This window comes from Oryctolagus cuniculus, chromosome 1 (assembly GCF_964237555.1).
Source record: "Oryctolagus cuniculus chromosome 1, mOryCun1.1, whole genome shotgun sequence".
NCBI classification, from domain to species: domain Eukaryota; kingdom Metazoa; phylum Chordata; class Mammalia; order Lagomorpha; family Leporidae; genus Oryctolagus; species Oryctolagus cuniculus.
Genome location: NC_091432.1, coordinates 54,848,528 through 54,874,974, shown reverse-complemented (window position 1 = coordinate 54,874,974; position 26,447 = coordinate 54,848,528). Strand labels below are relative to the sequence as shown.

General features: G+C 46.8%; 1 protein-coding gene across 2 annotated transcripts in view; it reads right to left on the bottom strand.

Moving 5' to 3' along the window:
• The window catches only part of GALNT18 (polypeptide N-acetylgalactosaminyltransferase 18), a 342,573-nt gene that overhangs the window by 71,506 nt on the left and 244,620 nt on the right, over nucleotides 1-26,447 (bottom strand). For both annotated transcript variants that reach the window (XM_008266222.4, XM_070073272.1), the window contains exon 6: nucleotides 22,103-22,217. In XM_008266222.4, the coding sequence (XP_008264444.1) occupies nucleotides 22,103-22,217 (115 nt within the window). The remainder of the gene's footprint in view (nucleotides 1-22,102; nucleotides 22,218-26,447) is intronic.

Here is a 26,447-nt window from a genome sequence, read left to right as displayed (position 1 = left end):
AGAGTTGGGCCTCCACACACCTGGCATGGTTCTCTCCCAGGCACCAAAGGGCAGATAGAGTCATTTGTAAATGTAAGGAAACATGTTTAAAATTTGATGATGCTTGTTCTTCCATTAGCCCTTAGTAGGAAAATACCCCACTAGGGGGCTAGTGTTCTGGCATAGTGGGTGAAGCAGCCACTTGCAGCACCAGCATCCCATACAAGCACCAGTTCTAGTTCTGGCTGCTCCACTTCCGATCCAGCTCCCTGTTATTGGCCTGGAAAAAGCAGTGGAAGCTGGCCCAAGTGTTTGGGTCCCTGCCCATAATGTGGAAGACCCAGGTGAAGCTCCTGGTTCCTGGTTTCAGCTTGGATCAGTCCTGGCCACTGTGGCCACTTGGAGAGTGAACCAGTGGATGGAAGATCTCTCTGTCTCTCTCTATATAAAATTCTTGACTTTCAAATAAATAAATAAATAAATCTTTTAAAAAATGTGCCCTGGAGCTACAGTCTCCCAAGCCCTCTTCTTGCAATGAACATTTCTGCTGAGTCCTCTGGACAGAATTCCTCCTTGGAAAAAATGATGCTTTTTCTTGCAAGGCGTCCCTGGAGGCATCTGTACATCTGGGCCCCAGGAAACAAATGATGCAGTTCCGTTGTCTGAAGGGGACCCTGCACAGCCATCGGAGAGCAGCAGGAGGGGTCCTCTGGCACAATCCCAGAGGCAGAGCAGCAGGCCTGGGATGGCTGGAGGCTTTGCAAGAAGGAAAATGTAAAAGAGACTTGATATTTCCTGAAACAGCTGCTTTCCCACAGGAAACTCGGGGACAAGTCAGAGGGTCAGCATCAAAGGCACCCCCTCAGCAAACCAGCCCATCACATAGAGGGGAGCCAGCTTTGCTGGCCCCAGTGCCCTGCCTGTAAAGACGGGGCCATCGGAGTTCAGGGAAGGAAACCCCAGGAGGATATTTGCAAACATGTGGTCACTGAGATGACAAAACGGTTTTCTCAGGTAGCTGGGGCCATGCATTTTCTCCCTGTGTTCGGAGTGAAGTCCCTCTCCGTGGCTGTGCTTTCTCCTCATGCGCCCTACCCAGCTGTTACTCAAAGCGGGTCTCCTGGACTATGTTTAATTTATACTTTGCTATATGAAGATCACTTACTCATTTAAAGTGTTTCCGTTTTTACGTCTTTAATCAGTGGCTGTTTCTTTCTGCTCTCGCTGAAACTTAATCTAATCAGAAACAAATCCCACACATACAAATGGCTTGTTAGTAAGTCCCAATCAAATGCAAATGGTATATCTATACCAGATGTCCCCCTAAAAGTGGCCTAAAGGATGATTCTTGGAGCCAGTGTCCAAAGAATATTGCCATTATTCGCTGGGGTGGTGGGGGTCCGTTTCCAAAATCCAGGGCAACCAAAAACCACCTGCTCAGCAGGGGCTGTTGGATGCCAGGTGACCGACATGTCACTGAGACGAGAGTAGGTGGAAGGCAGTGTGGCAGAGCCTGGAGCAGGTGTCAGGGGAAGCCATGTGTCTGGTCCAAACATCACTCCCACGCTTGGCTCAGCGGGACCCTCGAGGTTCTCATTCAGATGATAAAAATGAAGCTGACATGCTGAACATTCTCTCACTCAGAAATGACATTTGTTCTACAGAGCTTGCCTCTGACTCGATTTAAATGCAGATTATGAAAGCTGCTGTCTGGATCTTCTCTTAAAGAGACCTGCCCTTTGCATACATATCAAAACGAATTGTCAGCTTGCACACCATCACCGCTGTCACCTCTGAAAAGCACCTACATCAAACTTGCTTTAAAAACAGGGTTTACAAAAGAGATCAGCAGTGCCACAGAGCACAGCTGGAGGGGGCCTGGTGGATCAACCCCATTGTTTCCCAGGGAAGCAAACAGAGGGCCCAGATCCCTCTAGATCCCATGATAATCCACAGGCGGGGTTGGAAGTGGACCCAAGAGCCTGCCTCTGGAGAGAAGGGAGGTCACTGTGGCTGACAGCACAGGCTCTGGGTGCAACCTTCCACATTTCCTACATTTCCCGTTTGCTGGATCGGTGACTTTAGGAAATGAATTTGGTTTTCTAAGATCCAGTTTCCTTGTCTGTGAGATGGAGACAAAAATGGTAATTTCCAAAAACAGTTGTGACCCATGCTGAGGCTTTATTTCAACTCCTGGGCCGTGTTCAGAGCCCACTAAGTATTGGCTATAATGATGACCACCGCAAGATTCCACTGATGAAAAGATTTACTGTCACTATCCCATGCTGCAGGGCGGGAGGAAAGAGCACGTTCCTGCCAGGGGAGATTTATAGATGCGGCTGCCTACTGGCTCCTCGCTTGCCTGGCTCTCAGGCATCTCAGCTTATCTTGTCTAAAACTAAGTTCTTGATTTCCTTCCCCGCCTCCCCACCGTCCCTACGCCTTCCCCTCACTCAGCCAAGACTGAAACCTGTAATCCATGTGTAATTACGTCCTCTTCCTCCCCCTCCACAGCCAATGCGTCAGCAAATGCAGTCAGTCTACCTCCTGGGGTTTACTCAGTTCTCTCCATCTGCACAACCAGCATCCTGGTCCCACTCGCCAAGGGCTGTGTGTGGCTACCTCCATCCAGAGCCTCCTAAGAGGCTCTCTGCTTCAACCCTGTCACCCTCCCATCCAGTTTTTAAAATTGTACATCAGATCAGGTCCCTTCTCTGTTCTAATTCAACCCAACACTTAGTCACTGAGCACTTTACTATGTGCTGGGTCCTGTTGCAGGTTATGGGAATTTTGTCACTTAAATAAAACATACAACATCCATTACCTTCTTGTACTTTTCTTCCCCCACGATAGCACTTTCCACGGACTAAATTATCCCCGCCCCCCCATTCATATGTGAAGCTCTAACTCCCCATGTGACTGCACTGGAAAGAGGGCCTCTAAAGAGGTGATTTAAGTTACATGAGGTTGTAAAGCCGAGCCCGGATTTGATAGAATTGGTGCCACTGTAAGAGGAAGAAACACCAGGGATGTCTCTCTACCACGTGAGGACATGGTGAGAAGGCAGTCATCTGCAAGCCAGAAGCAGAGCTCTCACCAATTGCCATCATGCTGGCACCCTGATCCGGACTTCCAGCTTCGAGAAGAGTAAGAAAGTGAATCTCTGTTGGTTGAACCATCCAGCCTGTGAATATTTTGTTATGGCAGCCTGAGTTGACTAACACAGCACTTACAGCGAGTTGTAACTATCCATCTGCTGTTTGTTCCCTGTTTCCAACTGTCTGCTCCATCAGGCCACTGAGTCTGAAAGGAAGAGGCCACATCGCACGCAAGTGTCAAGCACAGTACCTCTTGTATGGAAGACACTCAGCAGATAATGTCAATGGAGGGGCCACCACGATGGCATAGTAGATTAAGCCTCCGCCTGCAGAGCAGGAATTTCATATGGGCACTGGTTCATGTCCCGGCTGCTCCTCTTCCCATCCAGCTCCCTGCTGATAGCCTGCGGAAGCAGTGGAAGATGGCACAAGTGCTTGGGCCCTTGTACTCACGTGGGAGACCAGGAAGAAGCTCGTGGCTCCTGGCTTTGCATTGGCCTAGGTCACACTGTTGTGTCCATTTGGGGAGTGAGCCAGTGGATGGAAGACCTTTCTGTCTCTCCCACTCTCTCTCTGTAACTCTGTCTTACAAATAAATAATCTTTAAAAATATAATGTCAATGGAAGGAGCTGCAAACAATGCACATATCAAGTGGTAAGTGGAATGACCAAAGACATTGGTCATTCTGGCCTTGTTTGGTGGCTCCTTCCCGAAAAATCAGACTACCATGTAATGGTGGCAAGAAAGCTACCTTCTAGCTTCTGATACAAACCGACAGGCTGACTCAGTTAAAGAGAAACAGGAAGTTGAAACAGAAAGGAGAGGGCATGAATGTCTCCTGGGGGCTGCTGGCTCCCAGGGTTTTTGGCTTTGGCTTTGGCTTTTTGCCCCCGAATCAGGAGATGAAACTCTGCTACATTACTATTACCGAACGCACAGTCTGTAACACAAGCTCGGTAACTGTCCCAGCAACTGCCTTTCCAGCTGTTCCCGCTCGGTCCAACTTCATAGGAAGGTAAGAATTTCCTTGAGATTGACTCTAACCCTATTCTCAGGTGGTACAGCTCTGGTGCACCGATCAGTCTGTTCTACAGCTCCTTCGGTGAACATAGTCTAACACACCCAAGTGCGAGGAGGGCCTCCTAGAGTGACATGTGCTCCCCCTCTCCTGCTCCTCCCCACTCCTCGCTAACAGCGGCCTTATGTCCTGTTTTAATTGCTTTGTTCTTTAGGGATTAATTTTGCACTTATCTTCACTAACTGTAAAACTTTTACAACGTACTGTTAAACCGCGTCTGTTCAGCTGCTGGTCTGTAATTGTGGAGTGACCCCTTGGCTGGTGAGTGAGGGGGGAATGCGCTCTGTGGTCAAGAAAGCTTTGTTTGGTGCTTCGCAATGCCTTCTCAGAGCCGCTGGGCACAGCAGAACTGCTTCTGGGCTGGCTGCTTGGGGCGCCAGATGCCCTTATGCAGGGAGGTCACAAGCCAGGGAACACCCCGAATCCAGAGGCTTTGGCCTCCTAGAGACCCGCTGCTCAGACCTCAGAGGCCCTGGGAACTTCAGGCCCCACAGGTCCCAAGAGACCAGAGCTAAGGGCACACATTCCAGGACCACAGGGCTATCCAGGGGTATGGCTGGCCACCCAGGAGGAAATAAGATTTGAACCACTCTCTCGAGGTAAGTCTGTGCTCTCCCAGGGCTCTGGCACGTGGCCTCCACCTACAAGCAGGCACTAGATCATCTGTCTTCAAGGAATCCCTCCTCCCTTCCTGGTCAAAGAAAATCCCAAATCTCCCCACCTCCTATCACTCTCCATCTGCTCCCTCCTTAGCCCTTGGAAATCTGCAACTGTCCCCTCCTAGGGCTTCTCATCAGGTGCCCCTCCCCACTGGCATTCCCATCACAGGCAGACCCCATCCCTTGTTCCTGTGGGGTCTGCCTTAGTCACTCAGCTCCTCTAAGCCTCAGGGCTGGGATTGCGATCCCACCCCAGTGATTCTTCTTAGGAGGAACAAGTGCCACACAGCATGAACCTCATGGGAATATAAGCTCTGAGGGCAGACCCAAGTTACCCTGCCCATCACTGCAAACCCAGCGCTTGGCACAGTGTCTAAAACAGTAGATGCTTCATAGATAGTTATTAAATAAATACACCAAGCACAAAATATACATGGTCGATAAATGATAGATATTATCATTAGTATTCATGTGGGCTGGGTTATTGTCTTCAACTGACATCTGTGATTTTCTGCCCACCCAGTTCCTACCTTCCCAGCTGATCCACTGTATAACTGTGGGCACCACCCTGCCCCACCCCCACCTCCTATGCCCATGCTCAATTCTCCAATCTTTTCTCCTTTTAGTCCAAACTTCTATGCACACTGGGCTCTTCCTCTTATCTTCAATGGACACACAGAAGGCACCTGATGCCATTATCCCACCTCCAGGCTTTCTTTTTTATCTTTATTATTTATTTATGTACTTCTGGCTTCCTGTTGAAGTCAGGATCAGGATATTACCTTTCTCATCAACTTAATGCCAAGTGCATGTCACCTGCAGTGTGACAAATATTCACTGTATAAATGAATGCTATTTCTATTATCAAAGTTTCCCAGGAGGGGCAGACATTAGGGCAGCAGTAAAGTGTTTGGCTTAGGATACCCACAGCTTGTACTGGAGTGCCTAGACTCGAGTCCTGGCTCCATTTCCAATCCAGCTTCCTAACGCATGCTCTTGGAAGTAGCAGGGGATGGCTCAAGTACTTGAGTCCCTGCCACTCACATGGGACACCCATATGGAGTTTCAAGCTCTTGGCTTTATCCTGCCAAGCCCCAGCTGTTATGGGAATGTGGGACTACACCAGTGGATTGAATATCTCTACCTCTCTCTACATGCCACCCCCTTTCAAATGAATAAAAATAAATGCAATTTAAAAAAAATCATTAGGGAAAGCTAGGTCTTAGCCTCCAACTGTCACTGAAATTCGGTGCATTGCTAAGGGAACATGGGGACAGAGTGTTAGCTGAAGCTTTGTGTCACTTGGGAAATACAAAGGCCCACACGCTTGAAGTCTGTGTTTGGTGTTGTTTTAAATTCATGGCCTCAGAAGACCACACAGATTAACACTTATTCCACTGAACAGCTCTCAGCTTTCTGTAGGCTTCTCACCATCGTATCAGCTGAAGGACAATGCCAAAGAGATTCCAATTTGCAACCAAATGATAGAAGGCAGTGGCAGGGCTCGTGGCCACCACTCACCCCACACACCCACACACATATGCACACACCCTGGGATGTGTTATTCCAAGATCTCAGGTTATTCTAAGCTCCAGCTCCAGCTGGTGTGGGCCAACTGTAACATTTAGAAGCCACTGAGACTCCAATCCAATTTAAGGTGTTGAATGTTCTGTCTCCGGGGCTGGGAAGCCAAGAGAATCTGCTTGCAGCTTTTCTGCGAGTCGTTGTATCTGTGGGTGTCCTGAGATCTTCTCTGCTGGGAGGGAATGCCGGCCCCCACATCCCTTCTTTCTCTAGCTGTGTGGGGCTAAGGCCTGGTTGAAACTGTGGCATCCAGTGTTTTTAATGAACATCCCTGTGGCCAGTTAACAACGGCTGTGTCACTGGCAGTGAGTGACAATGACTCAGGCCTCCAAGTCCCAGGCCTCGGGGGAGAGCCATACGGTCAGTCTGTCATGTGTACACACTGACCCACCTGCCTGGACTTCCTGCACTGACAATCTCAACAAAGCCTCCAGGCCCTTGACCTTATAGGTCTTTTCTTAAGATCTCAAGTAATGGTGAGGCCCATTCTAGGCAGTCGCGAGGGCCCCTCCTTGGCCTTCTCCTCCTCCTCTCTGTCTCTGGTTCTCTGGCCCCACATATCTGACGTTCTCCGCTCTGGCTGCTCTCTGTTGGCAACTCCTTAATCGAACTCCTGACTCTGCATTCAGGCTTTTGGCTCAGTTCTTTTAAAGAAATATTTATTTGCCTGAAAGGCAGAGAGAGAAAGAAAGACAGAGATCTTTCACCCTCTGGTTCACTCCCCAAATGACCACAAAGGCTAGTGCTGGGCAAGGATGATGTCAGGAGCCTGAAACTCAGTGCAGGTCCCCAACATGGGTGGCAGGGACCAAGGCTTAGATCATCACCTGCTGCCTCCCAGGGTGTGCACCATAGGGAAGCTGGATCGGCAGTGGAGGAGCTGGGACTCAAACCAGGTGCTTCAATACAGGGAACGGCATCCCACGCAGAAACTTAATGGCTATGCCAAACGCCCATCCTTTGGCTCTGCTCTTGACCCAGTGACCCCCCTCCAGTTGCCAAGTCCCCATGACCTCTGATCAAGATGGTGCGGTGGGTTGTCTGATCAAGACCCCAGCCCTCATGTGGATTTGGATTGAACCATCATGCACTGAATTGGGACGGAGTACTTTCCAAACAATGCTGGCCGCACCCAGCTCCTGAAGTCAAATGGTTCCGAGCTCCGGCATAAGTGCTAAAGGAACACACAATGACGGAGGTGAGCCTTGAAATCAGTGGGGCTGGTTCTAATCTTGAGTGATCATAGGTACAAGTTATTTAAACCACTTTCCCCCAGCTTCCTAAATTACAAAACTGAGGTAACAACAGAGACCTTACAAGGCTCATTTAAAAATTAATGACTATCAGAATATCTGGGTTCCATTCCCAGCTCTGGCTGTTGACTCAAGTTTCCCGCAGTGCAGCCCCCGGGAGGCAGAAGTGATGGCTCAAGTACCTAGGAGACCTGTATTGCATTCCTGGCTCCCAGCTTTAACCTGGGTGTTCCTGGACCATTTGGGACATTTGGGGAGGGAACCAGTGAATGCAAACACTCTCTCTCTGTTCCTCTGCCTCCCAAAGAAACAAATACAATTTAATAATAAATAACTGAGATAACATACACAAAGTGATAAAGGCACATAGCATATAACAAATGGAAGTTCTTCCTCTTATTATTACTCATGTTATTATCCTTTTGTTCAGAACTGGTGGCCAAGTGCCGACTTCAGATCATCAGCAAAGCTGCTGCCAATTCTGACGCTTTCACAGAGCAGCCACCTTCTTCTGTTGTCCCAGGGTTCAGGTCGCTAAACCAAAGGCTAGATGTTTCAGACCCTGGCATGCCAAGGCTGGGAACCCAGGAAGTGTCCGAATGTTCAGGTCAGCCGTAAGTGCATGTTTTGCCTTTCACTTAAGTCACTGGTGGAGGTGCTAAACAAGCAGACTGAGCTGACAGCCCACCAAAGGCTGTCATGAGTTACCACCCTCAGCCTTCCCCGCATTGGCTGTCCCAGCTTGTCTGTGGATGACCCGTTACAGATCTCCGGCTCCCAATTTTGAGTTGAGTGGCAGCTGTGCTCCTTCTCAGTTATCCACCTGCAGCTGCCACCCCGACTCCCTAGAATGTCTCCTGCTCTTCCCCCAGCTCCCAGTCAGCCGTGCGACCCCGAGAGTAATCACTGATCCTCTACAGCAGGCTGTGTCGCCAAGCTATCATGTTCAGTAGGTTAGATGTATAAAATGTATTTTTGGTTTGTAATACTTTATAGTACAATTGGTTTACCATAATCTCATTGTAAGTCAAGGAGTATCTGTACTGAATTGATACCCACATCCCTTACAGTTTCCACCTACTGCTTATAGCTCTGGCCTTCTGAGACATAGACACTGCATTTTCTTACATTTGACATTTAAATTCAAGATCTGCTCATTGAGCACATACTGGATTCAAAGCATCATTATGAAAATTAAGTAGCTATACATCCTAACACCAAGTATTTTCAAATCTAGCCAGGGAAGAAGAGGGAAAATGATATCTGTGTCTTTCACACATCTTCCCCTTCTTTGTGTGCAAGGCCTTACCCCACTGGATATACTCTGCAAGGTTCAATCTACCCCATGGACTTCCAAACATAATATAAAGCTTACATCACTGAAATTGTGTGATATCAGTACATGAATAAATCAATGGAACCAGAACAGAACAGCCAGAACAGACCCAAATGTAATTTAGTGTTTGGTAACGGTAGTATTGCAAACCAGCAAGGAAAAGAGATGTTACTGAAATAGAAGGTGCCACGGTTCATGTTCAGCTTGTCTCCTCTAAAGCTCATGCTGAAATCTGAATCCTCACGTAATCGTGTTGAGGTGGCAGTACCTTTAAGAGGTGCCTGGGGAGCCCTCATGAAGGGATTAGTGGCACTCTCACAAGACTGGGTTAATTCTTGCAGATGTTGGGGCTGGATCGCTTCCCATAAGAACAGGTTGTCACAGACTGAGGCCACCCCTCATGTTTTGCTCCACACCACCCCCGCCTGCACTTCCATTCCCCCTCCATGGTGTTGGGCAGCAGGAGGTCCTCACCAGGAGCCCAGAAGATGCTGGCACTGGGCTCTGGGACTTCCTAGCCTCCAGAACCACGAGCCTAAATAAACCAGGCTCTCCTTGTCAGTTCCCGGGCTCAGACGTTCTGCTACAGGCACAGGAAGGGGGCTGAGACAGGTGGCAGGGTGACTGAACAGCCACTTAGAACAGGGCAGCAGCCCTTCCTCACAGACACCACGATCAAGTCTGAGCCAATCAGAGTTTAAAATACTATATATATATATATATATATATATATTCATGCAAATGTCAGAAGAAAACAGGTGAATTTCTCTACCTTAGGACAGTGAATCAGATTTTCTATAACTGGAATCTGGAAGCAAGCAAGAAAAAGACTTTGTGTGTATGTGTGTGTGTGTGTGTGTGTATACATATATATATATATACACATTTAAATATATATATATACATTTACATATATATAGATATGTTTATGTGCGTACACACACACACATAGCATTTAAGCATAAAAAGCAGCTTTTGCTTGGAAAAAACACCAGAAGTAATATCAAAAGACAAGCAAAAAAGTGGGAGAAAATATTTGCAATTTATGTTAGTCAAAGTACTACCCAAGTAAAGAGATTCTAAAAATAGAGAGAGGATGAACAGCCTATAGGAAAGTGGGCCAAAGATATCAACAGAAAAAAGAAATGCAAATGGCCTTAATCACAGGAAAAGCTTTTCAACCTAGTTCTTAATAAGAGAAATGCAAATTAAATCTACTCTGAAAGCCATTTCTCATTGGTCAGATTGGCAAAATCCCAAATATTCGACAACAGGCTTTGTTGCCATAGCTGCGGGGAAACAGGCTCCGTCACAGTTGCTGGTGATGTCCCACAGTAACCCTCCAGGGACACTGCTGAAACCCAGCAAAGCTGCACATGCAGGTATCCTTTGACCCCATAATTCCTTTTCTAGGAAGCTAAAAGATCATCAGGAAAAACACGATTAAACAATGCACAAGTCTGCACGAGGACACTAAGCCCTTAAAGGGAAACTGGTATAATAATCGAGGAAATGTTCGTGCATCTGAGTACTATACAACTATAAAAAAGGAACAGGGACTATTTCTACATACTATCACAGAATGAACTTCAGGATGAATACAGTGAAAAAACAAGGTGGTAAAAACGTACGTAGCATACTGCCATTGATGTAAAAAACTGTGAGTACACAGGCACATTTCCTTACATTTTAAAAGCATAAAGTACAACAAACAAACAAATAAATATTCACGCTAGAGGTAGTGGAGTAAACAGGATTCAGAGGAAAGTGTTAGGAGGTAGATTTTTCTGAATGTGCCTTATTTTGTAGATTTGACTTCGGAATTACATAAATGTTTATATAATTATAAAAAGTTAAATATAAAACCAAAAGCAAAATGAAACAAATGAAACTTTTTATGAGGTTGGCAGGATATCCACACAGAGAGGAGCAATTCTAGACAACTTTAAATCAGAGTAATTTGATAGTATATCTCTAGGGAGATATAACCTAAAACCAAAAAAGACAAGTAAAAAAAATATTAAACTGTGTCTAGTTAGCATTTTGTTGGTGGTAATGTTGCTATTAGGATTTTGAAACAGTTGTGTGCATCCTGGGGAATAAAATAAACAAGTAATTATGTTGGTGTCATTAAGAACTAGAATTTTTGGCACGGGAGGAAGGAAATACATTCAGAAGTTAGGATTGATGAGGTTAAGTAAAATCCTAGTTGCTCTCAATTTGAATCAGAAAGATCATCCTGGATGCCTCAAGCATTTTATCGCTACAATAATAATAGCAATTTCTAGCTCTCATTGCTGAGTGCGGACCAACTCAGTAGCATTACAGACCCTCATTGCCCAGAGCGGGGATTTACATACCATGCCTTAACTCTTAGGGAGTCAAAGGGACTCAGAAACCTATGTCCATGGGCTCCCAGTGGGCAGAGGTGGAAAACCTGCAAGTCAATTAGAAAAATAAACGTAACGAATTAAAATTAATCAAATATATTTAAATCCTTATGTTCATAACGATAATTTAAAAAAACCCAATTGACCCTCTTTGGAGGATGGTAAAGGAAACTGAGTTAGAAAGAACTATTTATCTTGACTTTTCCAAAAGCACTTTGTTGTTCTTCTGGGCAACCAAAGAATGGAGTGCAACAAATGTCTGTTTATAAAAGTTATTCCAGTTAATAAATAAGGAAGGAAAAATAAAACTAAAATATCACCACTCTGCAACTCGTAAAGAATGACTGAATCAAGGCAATAAACAGCAATGGCTGCTGGCATCAAAGAGGAGACAAGGAGACATTATGTGCCTTGAGATGGAAATACACAAATATTGTCTGGGGAATCTTGCTACAAAATTGAACCTAAATCGATAGATCTAACTACCAGGTTAGAAGAAGGACATCTTATCGAAGTAGGACATGTTAAGTATAAACGGAAAATGCAATCAGTATAATATGCAGGGAAAGTGATCTGATTTCTTTAAAAATAAATGACAAAAGGAAAAAGAAAAGGAGATGGAGAGAGGGAGAGGGGAAAAGGAGGAGGGAGGGAGGGAGAGAGATTCAGTAATAATAGAGACTTTGGGGGGCCACTATTGTGGCACAGTGGGTTAAATTGCTGCCTGCAACACCAGCACCCCATATGTGCTCCAGTTCAAGTCCTGGGTGCTCCACTTCCCACCCAGCTCCCTGTTAATGTGCATGGGAAAGCAGAGGAAGACGTCCCAAGTGCTTGGGCTGCTGCCACCTATGTGGGAGACCTGGATGGAGTTCCAGGCTCCTGGACTCTGCGTAGACTTTGCAGCCATTTGAGTAAACCAGTGGACAGAAGATTGATCTCTCCCTCTCTCTCACTCTGCCTTTCAAATAGATAAACAAATCTTTATTTTATACAAACATACCAATATAGACTTGACAGACATACTAACCAACTGAATCTTGATTCATGCAAATTGTAAAGCAAATTGAAATGAAAAATGACAACAGGATTAGCAAAATTTGAACACTCATGGAATATTTGATGGTACGGGATTCTTTTCAACATTTTAGGACTGAAAACAATATTGTGGTCATGTCTTTTTTTAAGTCTTCAGCTATGTTGGATTCACAGGGAAATGTATTTTAATGAAATGATACAATGTCTGGGGGTATGCTTCAAAATAACATGAACTGGGGGAGACCTGAGTAGGAGCAGAGATAAAAAACCACACTGCCCATGAGCTGATAATGATGAAAGCATGTGATGGATGCAAGGGGGCTTACTCTATTTTTGCATGTATTTTTAATTGTTTGCAATAAAGAGGATTTTACAAATCCCATATATGATAAAATGTTTGCACTATGGAAAACAATACCCTAGATACCTATTACATATTTTAGTAATAGTTGAACCCAGGTTCTAAATCTGCCTCCTGATCGAAGGAACCTGTCACATAATTCTTAGAACTACTACAGGAATCTGAAAGGAGCCACCTGTGACTTGTTCCCTGGAAGCTAAGGCATATGCGTATAACTTCAAGTTGAGCTGACTGTATACCCTCACTCAGGACTTCACATCTTGACGGATGTCACCTAGACCCAAGCAATGATGCTCAGCCCCACTGTGGGGTCAGGGGTAGTATCCTAAACAGGCTCTCCTACCATATAGCTTTGGTTGCCATTCCCACTGCTTAACCTCTTTTGGACTTTGCTTGTTTTCCCAATCTGCTTCTATGGGCTTCTTGTTAATTCCTTGAGCTATCCAATGGCCTTCAAATCAATTCCTTTTGTTTTTAAGTCAGCCTGAGTCAGTTTACTTTTCTCACAATATACATTCTTGAGTGTTAGTTGCATCAAGACTATAATATAGATAAATTAAAGCATTCTTTTTAAAGATAAGGCCCTAATAAAATGTGTAAGAGTATATTAGGATCTATCTATCTATCTATCTATCTGGACATGTATAAGAGATATGGTCATATGTGTTATATAGAGTACTTTTTACTTTATGAGGTAGTTAAATTGGTTTCTTTTTGTTATCATTATTGTTAAAATAATGATAGTTAGATAATAAAGCATAAGAATGAATTAATTTGGGGGCTAACATAAACACTTTTAATCACACAACACTATTAGGGTAATAATCCCTAGCTTGCTTGTTACACTTTATTGTGCGCATTAAATAGGATAGTGGTAGGAAAAAGTTCTGACATGCAGATGGAGGACACTGCCACTGTCATTTTGTTGATATAGACGAATGCAGTCCAGGGACCTAGGGGAGTTTTGGGTACCTGGTGACCATGCAATTAGTGAAGTCTACTCCTTCTACTGTACCCACAGCTTCCTTGCTTTATCATGCCACACGCCCTGTGGAACGGTGATTGGCATATTCTTGGGCATGTCCAGGTATTAGGCTCTTCATGGCTGACAGAGAAGATTTGAGAGGAAATGAAAACTGGTAAAAAAGACAACAGAAAACCGTCTTGGATTTAGAACAAAGCCACTGTCCAAGGTATCGAGCAATCTCAACTTCTGGTTTATTAAGCTATTCAATACGATATGTAGATAAGGAGAACTCTGAGTCAGTTCTTGCTGCTCCAAAGACCACAAAGTGGAGCCAGTCAGCTCGACTTCCTCTCGTCTTTGATGTTGTCCATCAATGTGGAGAAACACACAGAGGGGCAAGGGACAAGGACGTGGGGAAAAGCGGCAGAATCATTTACAGTGAGGGGTTCTATTCCCAGTCGGACCTGACAATGAGTCTAAGAAGGAGCACTAAAATGGGTATGGTGGGCGCTGGGGAATAGCAAATAAAGGCAGAGATCCACTATTCAGGACAGCCAAGATATGGAATCCACCTAAGTGTCCACTGACATGAAAAAAAAACAAAGAAAATGTGGTATAAATAAGGGGTTTTCAACAAGTTCATGGAAAATGTATACTATGAACAATTATGGATCAATTTCAAAATTTCAACATATACTTTTAATTCTGTTTTTCTAGGAACTTTTTGAAGTACCCTCATCTGCACAGTGGAATACTCTTCAGTCACTAAGAAGAATGGAGTCCTACATTTACAGCAAAATGGATGGAACTGGAGGGCACTATATTAAGTGAAATAAACAGATACAGAAAGATCAGCAACACATGTTCTCTCTCACAAGAATAAGCTTGAAAAAAAACCCAGTTGATCTGAGTGTAGAATAGTGAGTATTACAGTTTGGGTAGGGGGTGTTGATGGAAGCTGCATAATGATTAGCAAAGCACAGGCAGAAGGAATAAGTTCCAGTGTCCATAGAATAGTAGGGGGACGAGCACTCAATAGACTATTATGTCTTTTATGAAGAAGTAGAAGGAAAGAGCTTGAAGGCTCCAAACATAAAGAAATGATAAGGACGTGGAAATGCCAACCATGTTACTTGATCAGGACTGAAGGAAGTGTGTCGAAACATTATGCTGTACCCCATAAAGGTACACAATTATTACATGCTAATAAAAAGGCATGAAACTCTTATGGAATGTAGTAAAAATAAAGTAATTTTTTAAAGAGCAAAAAAGAAAGAAAAAAAGTCACCATAATAGCAGGGTCTATTCTAAATAAGCAAATGGGGGGCTGGTGTTGTGGCATGGTAGGTGAGGCTGCCACCTGTGATGCTGGCATCCCATATTGGCGCCAGTTTGTGTACTCACTGCTCCAATTCTGATACACCTCCCTGATAATGGCCTGGGAAAAGCAGTGGAGGATAGCCTGAGTGTTCAGGCCCCTACCATCCATGTCGGAGACCAGATTGAGCTCCTGGCTCCTGGCTTTGGCCTAGTCCAGCCCTGGCCATTGCTGCCATCTGGGGAGTGAACCATCAGATGAAGGATCTCTCTCTCTCTCTCTGTCCTTATCTTTCTATAACTCTGGCTTTCAAATAAATAAATAAATAAATAAATCTTTCCTTTTTTTTTTTTAGAAAGCAAATGATAATGAACATTTCAGGACAGGAATCTAAATTGCCAATAAGAAACCCCAAGTGAGTAAAGTTTCTCCACCTAGAGAAGCAGTCGATGACACAGCCTAGTGCCCCACAGAAGGTCCTGTGTGGTAGACTTTCTTCTCTGAGAAACATTCCAAACAGCTCAACTCAATCAAATCTAGGAATGGACGTTATACAAGTCTCTTCAGATGTTCAGTTGTGTTTCACATAATACAATAGATAGCATATTTGTCATCTTTCAGTTTAAAATATTTTCAAATTTCCAGTATAATTTTTCTTTGATCTATGAGTTCTTTAGAACTATGTCTCACAATTTCCAACAATGTGGCTTTTGTCTGTAATTTGTGGTTGTGGATTTCTAACTTGCTTATGTTAGAGTCAGAAACCATGTTCATGTGAGGCTAACTCCTTGAAATTTGTTGAATCCTGCCTTAGACCCCAGATATGGTCAGCTTTCATAATTATTCCAGGGATTGCTGGAGAAGAAAAAAGGATTTGTAGCAGTTATAAGATGTCATGTTCAAACTCTTAATAGTAATGGTCTATCAATTACTTGGGGACATTTAATAAAATTTTGCACTATGTTGATAGAGTTGTTCAAGTCTCGTTATAATGCTGCCAATTTGTATTTTATATAAATTAGGTGTGCAAAAGTTTTTAATTGTTATATATTCCTGATGAATTACACATTTATCATTTTGTAGAACTCCTTATATCATAACATGTTGTAATAATTTTTTTCTTTTCTTTTTTTTTTTTTTTTTTTGACACGCAGAGTGGACAGTGAGAGAGAGACAGAGAGAAAGGTCTTGCTTTGCCGTTGGTTCACCCTCCAGTGGCTGCCGCAGCCAGTGTGCTGCAGCCGGCGCACCACACTGATCCAATGGCAGGAGCCAGGTGCTTCTCCTGGTCTCCCATGGGGTGCAGGGCCCAAGCACTTGGGCCATCCTCCACTGCACTCCCTGGCCACTGCAGAGAGCTGGCCTGGAAGAGGGGCAACTGGGACAGAATCCGGCGCCCCGCCCGGGACTATAACCCGGTGTGCCGGCGCCGCAAGGCAGAGGATTAGCCTAGTGAGCCACAGCGCCAGCCTTGGTATTGTATTTTAACCTCTTGTATTTTGTACATGTTTCTTAAAAAAAAGAGATTTATTTGAAATAGTTATACAGTTATAGAGAAAGAGGGAGAGGCAGAGAGAGAGAGAGAGAGAGAGATCTTCCATCTGTTAACTCCCCATAATGGCCACAACGGCCATGGCTCGGCCACATCAAAGCCAGGATCGTGGCACTCCATCTGGGTCTCCCAAATGGGTGCAGGGGCCCAAGCGTTTGGACCATCCTCCACTGCTTTCCCAGGGAGCTGGATTGGAAGTGGATCAGCTGGGACTCACACCATGCTCATAAAGGATTCTGGCATTGTAGGCAGCGGCTTAATACACTGTGCCACCATGTGGGCTGGCCTCCTAGTCCTGGGACATATCCTTATAAATAGTGTACAACTATTTTTAAAAACTTTCCATCTAGTCTAAAATGATCTTAACTTAGATCATGCAAATTTACGTATTTACTGGCACATCTGGATTGATTGGCACCATCTTATTATGTTTTCTCTTTGTATAACTTGTTCTGTATTTCTATTTCCCTCTTGCTTAGAGTTTCTATATTTTATTTTTCCTCAACTACTTTGAAAATTATACTTTATGTATCTATGAAATTCATGACTTTCCTAGAAATTTCAACAAAGTACTTAAATTACCAAATCTGAAGTCAACCAGAATCCTTCTACTACTCATTAACTACAAAGGCATTTAGAACACCTTCATTTGAATCACCCCCACAGCCATCACACATTGTAGTTTCAATAGCCCACAGGACTTTAGTCTTGTGTCATTTACCATCAATATTTACTTAACTTCAGTCCTATACTTAACGACTTTTTGAGCTAATTAGTATCTTCTTATCTCAGATTTCTTTATGGGATCATTTTCCTTATTCCTGAAGCAAATCATTTATAATTTATTTTAATGAGGATTGGTTAGTGGCAAAATTTTTCAGTTTTTGTGTGTCTGAAGACTTTATTTTGCCCAAGAGTTGAAAATATATTATGGTGAATACATATACAGGTAGAAAATCATCTCTCAGCACCCCGAATGTAGTGTTTCACAGTGTCCCGGCTCTTGCTATCACCATCCAGCAGTCTGCTGTCATTCTAGGTCTCACTAATGTTCAGGCAGCCTGTTTTGTTTTGTTTTGTTTTTGACTGCTACAAGACCTCCCCCTTGTCTTTGGTATCCTGCAGTCCCACCATGGAATGTCTAAGTGTGGACAGCTTTGGATTCTTCCTGCTCTGGATGGACTGGCTTCTGGAATTTGAGGATTGTTATCTTCTATTGGTTTGGAAAAATCTTAAGTCATTAGCTATTCAAACATTGCTTTTGCCTAACGCTCTCTTTTTTGTCATCTCCATTTGGATTTGTAAGATATCAGACCCCCTCTCTCAATCCTACAGTCTCTCAAACTTGTTTTTTTAAAAAAAAACCCTTTTCTCAGTTTTTCTGGGCTAATTCTGAATAATTACTTTGGATCTATTTTTCAGTTTATTAATTTTGTCCCTTTAATAATGCCCATTTTTATATTTTTCATGTTTGAAATTCTGTGTTCATACTGATATGATTGATCATTTAATAGCCCCCTGCTTCTCATTCATACTTTCATTCTGTTCTTTCATTTATTTAAGTGTACTATTCACCTCCCTAGGCTGTCTCTGACACACTGGACACTTGCAGACTTTGTGGATCAAATTTGGCTTCCCACCGACTTTGCTGGGGTTTCCCCTTGGTGCTTTCTTTTTCCCTGGACGATTTTGTGATGTTTTTAAAAACTGAGAACTCATATTCCTTGGTTTCTGCTGTGGGAGGTTTTGTGGTCTGGGTTAACCGGGTCTGCTCTCCAGAGAGGGTGGACACTTTACACAGAGAAAGCAAGGCTTTCTGGGAGGTGAGGCGAGCCCACTCTACGAAGGGAGAGAATGTAAGCTTCACCGTCACCCACTTCTTCCAAGGTAACGGACTCAGCCTCTCTCTGGGTTCCTCCTTGCACTGAGTTGCTAGGCTCTGCATTAGTTTCTGTGGACTCTTACAACAAAGCACCACAGACTTGATGGCTAAGCTGACAGAAATGTACTCTCTCACAGTTCCAGAGACCAGAGTGTTTGAAATCACGGTGTTGGCAGGGTCCAGTCCCTCCCAAAGCTGCTCGGGAAGGATCCTTCCTTGCTTCATCCAACTACTTGTAGATCTGGATTTTCCTTGACTCATGGCTTCGGAAGTCCCAACTTTGCCTCAGTCTTTCTTGTGTGTCTGTCAATTTGCTTCTTCTTATAAGGACAGCAGTCCTGCTGGATTACAGCCAACCTTAATCCAGTATGCCCTCATTTTAAACTGATCACATCTGCAAAGACCCTATTTCCAAATAAAATCACATTCACAGATACAGGAAGTTAGGATTTCAAGAAATTGCTGTGTGTGTGGGGGGGGGGGGGATTCAATCCAACTTATCATAGTCTAGAGCAGTTTCTCAATTCCTTGCCAGCTCCTGAGCATGCTCTTATGTGTGCTAGAACTTAAGTCATCATGAGATAGACATTCTTTCTGGTTTCTAGTCAGTGTTTGTTGGCTCCTAGTTCTCACTCATTTCATTCTGATCGGTCATAGCAGCTCCTTTCCTTTTACCACTATGTTATGAACTTAGTGATCGGGACAATAAGAACAAAGAAAAAAGCAACCGGGTGCAAAACAAGAGTAGGCCTTTAAGTAAGTAAGGAGAAGGAAAGTACCACATGCACGTTATAACATCTTTCTGGGGGGTGCTCAACAGACTTTCCCCCCTAGGACACCATGATATATCTATCTAGTACTTTGATTCATGGAGATCTTGGGTTGAATCTCTCTTAAAAAAAGATTTATTTGAAATGCAGAGTTATAGAGAGAGGAGAGAGATGGAGAGACAGAGAGTGAGATCTTCCATCTTCTGGTTTACTCCCCAAATGGCTGCAATGACCGAGGCTAGGCCAGGAGGAAGCTAGGAGCCAGGAGCTTCTTCTGGGTCTCCCACATGGGTGCAGGGGCCCAGGCACCTGAGCCATCTTCTCCTGTTTTCCCAGGCACATTGGCAGGGAGCAGGATTGGAAGTGGAGCAGCCAGGACACAAAACTCATGCCCATGGATACTGGCGTTGCAGGCAGCAGCTTAATCCACTAAGCCAGATGTCAGCCCTGGGTTGAATGTCTTACATGCTGTATGACCTTAAGAATGTACGTATGCTCTTAATTTCAGTTTCCTGATCTGAACAAAAGAAGGAGGAGTATCGTAATACAACTAATTTTTAGGGTGTTGTATGGACTTGTAATGACATGAGACCCCTGATGCAGAGCATGCGTTCCTTGATTGTACAAACAACTCCATTTCTATGTTTCAGATACTTAAAGACTGTGAATAAGCTGCCCTGGGTAAGTGAGATGGGGACAGCAATGTCTCCCACAGGGGCTCATGAGCCGGCAGGAGCAGTGATTAGGGCAGATAAGAGATGAGAACGCAGAGGCACTGAGAGGTTCATTCATGAAACGCAGAGGAATGAGAAGGTCTGTTTTGGAGATGATAAGCAGTTCTGCAACCCTTAAAGGGGGAACTGGGATTCAGATGAACCAGTCTTTCTCTTGCAGGCTCAGTGCTGCCAGATGGTGTGTTGCTGGGCCCCCACTTTAAAAGCCACCCTTCCTTCAACTCCAGTGACGCTTCATCTCTTTCAAGTGGGAGGAAAGAGATGGAGAGGAAGGGGAAAAAAAAGCCAGACCACATCATATACTGTATTTTAAACCCTGAACACGAACCACCTGAAGATATTCTAACATGCATTTGTGGGCCTCACTCAGACCCATACTCCAGAATAGCTTTATAATTTAAGGAAGGAAAGCCAGACATCTCCACACTCGGTGATTGACTCACACACATGTTGGAAGCAGAGTTCACAAATCTAATTCCCTTCTCCATTCCCAGACATTTTTATCCAGAGAACACGGGTGACCGGAGGCGGTGCTGCCTGCTCAGCCAATTCCTGACAGCAGCAGCTCCTGGTGAAAGATATTCTGTTGGGGGCAAGCATTTATCCAGGAGCAGCACTGAAATGAGATGGTGAGGACGCAAATGGTGAATAAACGGCCGGGACGGGGAGAGCCGAAGAAATGGGGGTGATTATGCGGGCGCTGTCCTCTATGAATACATTAGCTCCCTGATAAGCCGGCGCATTGTGACTGCCTCCAAAGCAATTTCTCAGAGTTCCAGTGAATACAGGTGTCTGGAAGCGTTTTCTAAGCTGAGCTTCAGACAAGCCATTCTGCTGCCAGTCTGCAAAGCCCTCGTGTTAAGTCTGGGGACAAGTCAGGCCCATGGACACCGAGGAGGTCGTCAGAGGTGTTGTGAGATGCTCATTGTAGACGTCCAGGCTTTTCAGGGTAGGGGGAAGGGCTGTCCAGGGCCAGCTGCCTGCCCCTTGCAGTGAGAGATCAGAGGAGGTAGGAGGCAAGGAACGGTGCGTGGATCCGGGCTGGGAGTCAGGAACTGGAGACAGCAGGTGCAGACACTAAGGCCAGAGGGGTGCGGGTGATATCAGCGGGGGAGCAGCCAGGTGCTAGGGGAGGTCCGCATGGGACTGGGAGCAGGCCGACAGTGGGCAGGAACACCGCAGATGACTGCCACAAGCCCCGGAGGTTGGCATGTGGCTGTGGCCCTGTCAGGCTGCGTCAAGACGCCCATCGGAGAAGCCAGCGGGGACCACCCCCGGGAGGCATCACGGCTCAGACACTGTGTGCATCAGGGACACTCCTTGGACATGGGGTGGCTCGCCCTGGAGGACAAGATCCTTCCCTGGAGCCACCATCACATTCCTGCCGAACACCTGCCAACCTAATATCCCCCTCAGACAGGAGGCGTGGGGCCATCCTGGGTCTACCTTTCCATAGACCAAGGAGACAAACCCTAAGAGCCTAGGAGATTCTTGAGTGGGATGAGGAACAAAACGGTGCCACTCACGGACATGCACCATGAGCTGACAGTTACAAAGAACCCTCTACGGGGGGCAGGCTGGCGGCTATTTCAGGAAGGTGGTGTGAGGCAGCGACGAGCCTCTGGGTCTGGCCAGTATGAGGGGGGTCAGAGACCGACACGGAGCCTGGCTGTGTTTTGCTGTGGGGACTCCTTGATAAAGACTTTGGGGAAGTTCTGGGAGCATCTGAATGAAGAACTCCAAGAAGCGATGCCAAGGCTGACTCTCATCCGGGACCCCTCAATGCTGTCTCTCTTCCGGGACCACACCTCCGCTCACCTCAATGGTCTGTGTTTGATTCTAACAAAGAAGCTACTCCTCTGAGCTGGCGTCTCAACTCTGCCACGTCCCTAACCCCAGTCCTCTTCTTCCTGAAAATTCACAAGGCTCGGCCCTGTGCTCCCCTCCCCCTGTCCTTTTGGCTGCACTCACACACATGGACCAGGATTAGGGACTGGACTTTCAGTCATGACCTTCAACCTTGAGCCCCCTTTCTCCATCTCCAGGCTCAGTCCTCGCAGTGGCAGCTGAGCCACACCCTGGGGGTGAGAACCCTCACTCACCCTGATCCCGAGCTCCACATTCTCGCCTCCGTACACCTCCATGCCCTCGTCCAGCAGGCCGATCTCCTGGAAGTACTGGCGGTCCACGATGAAGCAGCCAATGAGGGCAGGGCTCCTGCAGGGGGTAGGGAGATGGCCCAGCAGTGAGCACAGGGGCTGTCTCGTGGGGCTGCCCGAGGTATAACAGCACTGACACTTTCCTCCCAGGGAGACCTGGTGCTTTCTCACCTCCCACTGCCACAGCCATGTGGGCCTCATTCTCCCAGTGGTCTCCTGGGTCCACCCTCACCCAGCAGGCAGTAGGCAGACAGTGCCTGTCTTGGGAGCAGCTGTCAGTCTTGGTGGCATTTGCAAGTGCATTAGCTCAGAGAAGTGGTGCTCAACCAGTCACTCTAGGTTGGCTGCATCTCCAGTTGCTCTGACCTCTGACCTCTGCACTGCACATCTCTCTGTCTGCCCACACCAACTTTCCCACCATTCCACAGCAGGGCTCTGCTGGTCAACCTAGATCTGCTTAGAAAGAGTAGCTGTGGCCAGGCTGTAAAGGGCTCTGGACAGCATGGAGAATCACAGGGGTTGGGTCTGCAGGCAAAGCGTGTCCGTGAGGAATTTTAGGCAGGGCAGTGGTATGAGCAGATCTACGTGGCATGATTGGCAGGGGTTGGGTGGGGCCTGAGGGACCTGGCTAGGAAGCTTGATGCTGGATCCAGGTGAGGAATGGGGAGACCAAAGGAGCAAGCGGTTGTGTTGGAGAGACCCGGAGGAACCTGAACACCAGCTGGCTTCCTGGCCTGGGTGACAGAGTTGGGGACCACTCACCCATACAGGGTTTCAGAGAAGCAGCCGGTGGCAAAAGGAAGAGGCGGTCCCTACTGGGAAACTGACCTTAAGGTGCCCGTGGGACACCAGGGCAGACAAGGAACAGGCAGGACTTAGGGAGACCAGTGGTGTTTATCAGGGGTCTTAGGCTGAACTGCTCGGCAAAGGCTCACAGGCCAGGAGCTGGAAGGCATTTCCTCCTGTGGTGGGGCTGTGATCTCAGGTGTAAGGCCGCCACAAAACACATCAAACACAGGAGTAAGGGGAAGGGGGGGGGCAGAATCCGACAGGTGGGAGGGAAGGGGTGAAGAAGAGAGCACTTTGCTGGGAAGCAGGTCCAATTATACCTTTGTTGGGGGTGGTGCATGGAAGTAGGAGCAGAGAATCCCATTAGGGTGTGGGTGGGGCTGACACCTGTGGTTGGGCCATCGTGCTTAGGATCCAAGCTTACTGCAAAGGTGGCGATGCGGGGGGGAGCCAAGATGGCGTCAGGGGCATAGATAAGATGGCACCATTTTACTAACATCAGGTCCCTGAGCTCAGGGCAGTCACCCCGAGCAGGACTTCGCAGAGAGAGATTCAGGGTGGTTGGGTGAATCAGCGTGAGCACCTGGGGCTGCTTCTCCGCTGCTTACGCAAATGCCTCTGAATTGCCTGCTGCACGTCGCCACCATTTCTAGCCCGTGCTGAGTGCTTCATGAGCCGTGGCGGGAGGACTTGGGCAGGGGAGATACAGAAAAAGGAAAATGAAGGCTCCTCTGCAGGAGGCCAGTGTCAGTCAACCACATGCAAATGCACCTGTCTTGGAAACTGGGAACTCCTTCAGGAGAAAGGGAGGGTTTGCAAGGTATTTGGCGGGGGAAGGTTTGCTGATGCAGGAGGCTTCTCTGGCAGAGCCTGGCATCAGGGTCACTGCTCCTCCTTTAGCATCACTGCATTTCAGTCTGAGTCGCTGCACCCTCTTATAGGCCTTAGGCAGGCCAGCTGGTCAATCCACCGCCCCTAAGGCAGGTGGAAATTTCTTTGCTCGGATAGAGGACAAGACCTGCTATAGGAGTGAGTGTTGTGGGAAAAATGCCCATGCTGGCTCTGTGTCTCCCAGTGCCCCAGACTCTCTGAGCCATCCATGGCTCCATACCCATAACCCAAGATCAATGTTAACCTTATGGGTGCTACAATCCGGGAAGCACTGGGAAGCCTCTGGGGCATAACTGACAGCCAGAAGATGCACTTAGAAAGATGCACTTGTACACTGAAGAAGCCGTTTCCTCTCTAATGCAGGTGCTTTAGAAGAAGCAGCCTGCACAGTGGGGTCCTGCGAGTTCCTGGCATGCCGGACCTCACAGTGCGCTCAGGACCCAGCTCCCAGGGCATGCAGGAAGGGGCCTTCCTCCAGCTGCTGGGCCCACCAGGGCATGAACAGAATCTGAACCAGCTACTCCCACTTCTAACTGGCTAAGACACGAAGTGGTCTCCCTCAGCCTGAAATTACTATTGATTTATATCCTGCCTTGTTCTCAAAAGGATTAGAAATAGCTTACCAGAAACTGTAAAACACATCAAAAACACAAATAGTGAAATGTCTGGACAGACCTAGAGATGACAAGAAATCGGGGGTAGGGGGCAGTTAGGAACTGAGTTCCTACAGTGGACCCACAAACTTGGCTTTGAGCTCCCTGTTGGCCAAGGTGAAAAATGAACACACATGATCTTAGAAACGACACTGAGAGTTACCACAAGGAGACACTGATTCTTCAAGGACAGCAAAGCTTCTTTGGGTGACAGTTGGTTTGAAAGCAACTTCTCATGCAGATCTCCTTAAAGGAGCCGCTCAGGAGAGAAGAACCATCACCTCAAAGATACTCCTGTAGTGGGCAAAGCACTGAAACCCAGCTCCAAGGAAAATCGAGCAGGATAAAAACCACAGCTTTTGATGTGGGTTTCTTCCCTGAGGGCTAAAACTACAGCTGTTCTTCCCTAAATATCATTTGTTTGAACTGAAGTTGTGATCAAAATTAAGTGATGGGAAACTTAAGGTGGAGGGGCTAGTCTGGGCCGGGACTGAGAATGCTGGTTTGCTGACCCGGCGGGCCTAGGTGAATTCAGTTCGCGATGAGAACAGACGCAGCTGCCAATGCCACCTTCTGAAAGCACAGCCACGCATGGCAGCCTGTTTCTGCCCAGCAGCATTCAGCAGACCTGGTCACTCCTGCTCTGAGCTCAGCAGCGGCCAACGAGAGCGACGATGACTGGCTATGGAGTCCGGCTAACCTGGGCGACCCCAGCTCCACCGCCCAGAGCCTCGGGCAGAGACACTCTCTTGTCCCAGTCTTGCTCTCATCGCGTAAATCTGGGATGGCACAGGTCAGGATGAGACCATCAGTGTACAAAGGCCTGGCACATAGCAGGCTCCCAGCGAATGCTTCACAGCACAAAAGCACCGCAGGGTGGCCACAGAGGTGGCAAGGGAGGGAACCCCAGGAGAGTTAAGGGTCTCTAAGTGGGGTGCTCATCCGTTCACTTTGAGTATGACTGGATTTTTCCTTCCAGCCAAGAAAAACGTGATCTCCTCTAAAAATCGCCTACTCAAATTTTTCGTCATCTTTCCCAGGATAGAACACAAAGCAGCATCAGCTTCCAGCATCCTCTCACTCTCACTTCAGGGGCCACCTGTCCTTTGGGCTACCTTTGGTCTGTGTGTTTAAGAGGACGGACTTTGCAAGGGAGGATAAAGACACCTTCCCAACCCCACCCTAAAACGGACAAAAATAAGGGCTCTTGGGGGTGGCTGCTCCAGGAGTCCTGACCTGTGCAGTCCGAAGCTGCGTGGGGGAGAAACAGGGCAGGCTGGGAAGCAGCAGAAAAAGCAGAAAGAGTTGGGATTTTTTTTTTTTTTTGACAGGCAGAGTGGACAGTGAGAGAGAGAGACAGAGAGAAAGGTCTTCCTTTGCCGTTGGTTCACCCTCCAATGGCCGCCGCGGCCGGCGCGCTGCGGCCGGGCGCACCGCGCTGATCCAATGGCAGGAGCCAGGAGCCAGGTGCTTTTCCTGGTCTCCCATGGGGTGCAGGGCCCAAGCACCTGGGCCATCCTCCACTGCACTCCCTGGCCATAGCAGAGAGCTGGCCTGGAAGAGGGGCAACCGGGACAGAATCCGGCGCCCCGACCGGGACTAGAACCTGGTGTGCCGGCGCCACAAGGTGGAGGATTAGCCTAGTGAGCCACGGCGCCGGCCTGGGATCTTTAAAATGCACTCTGAAGGCACTCATGTCTGAGTTCTACGGGGGGAAAAGCTTTCACCTCACCAAGGTAGACAGGGTCCTGCAGGGTCTGGGCTTGCCTCGCCACCCCTCCAGCCTCATCCTGGGCTGCACGGCTCCCATTCCTCCTTCCAGTCCCTTCCAACCTCTCTGTGTCCCTGAACATGACACATGGTGCCCGTTCCGCAAGCTATCTCCTCCTGCTCGCCGTGAAAAGCAAGCCACCAACGCCACCCTCTCTGAAAAGGTCTCCCCGCCTTCCCTGCAG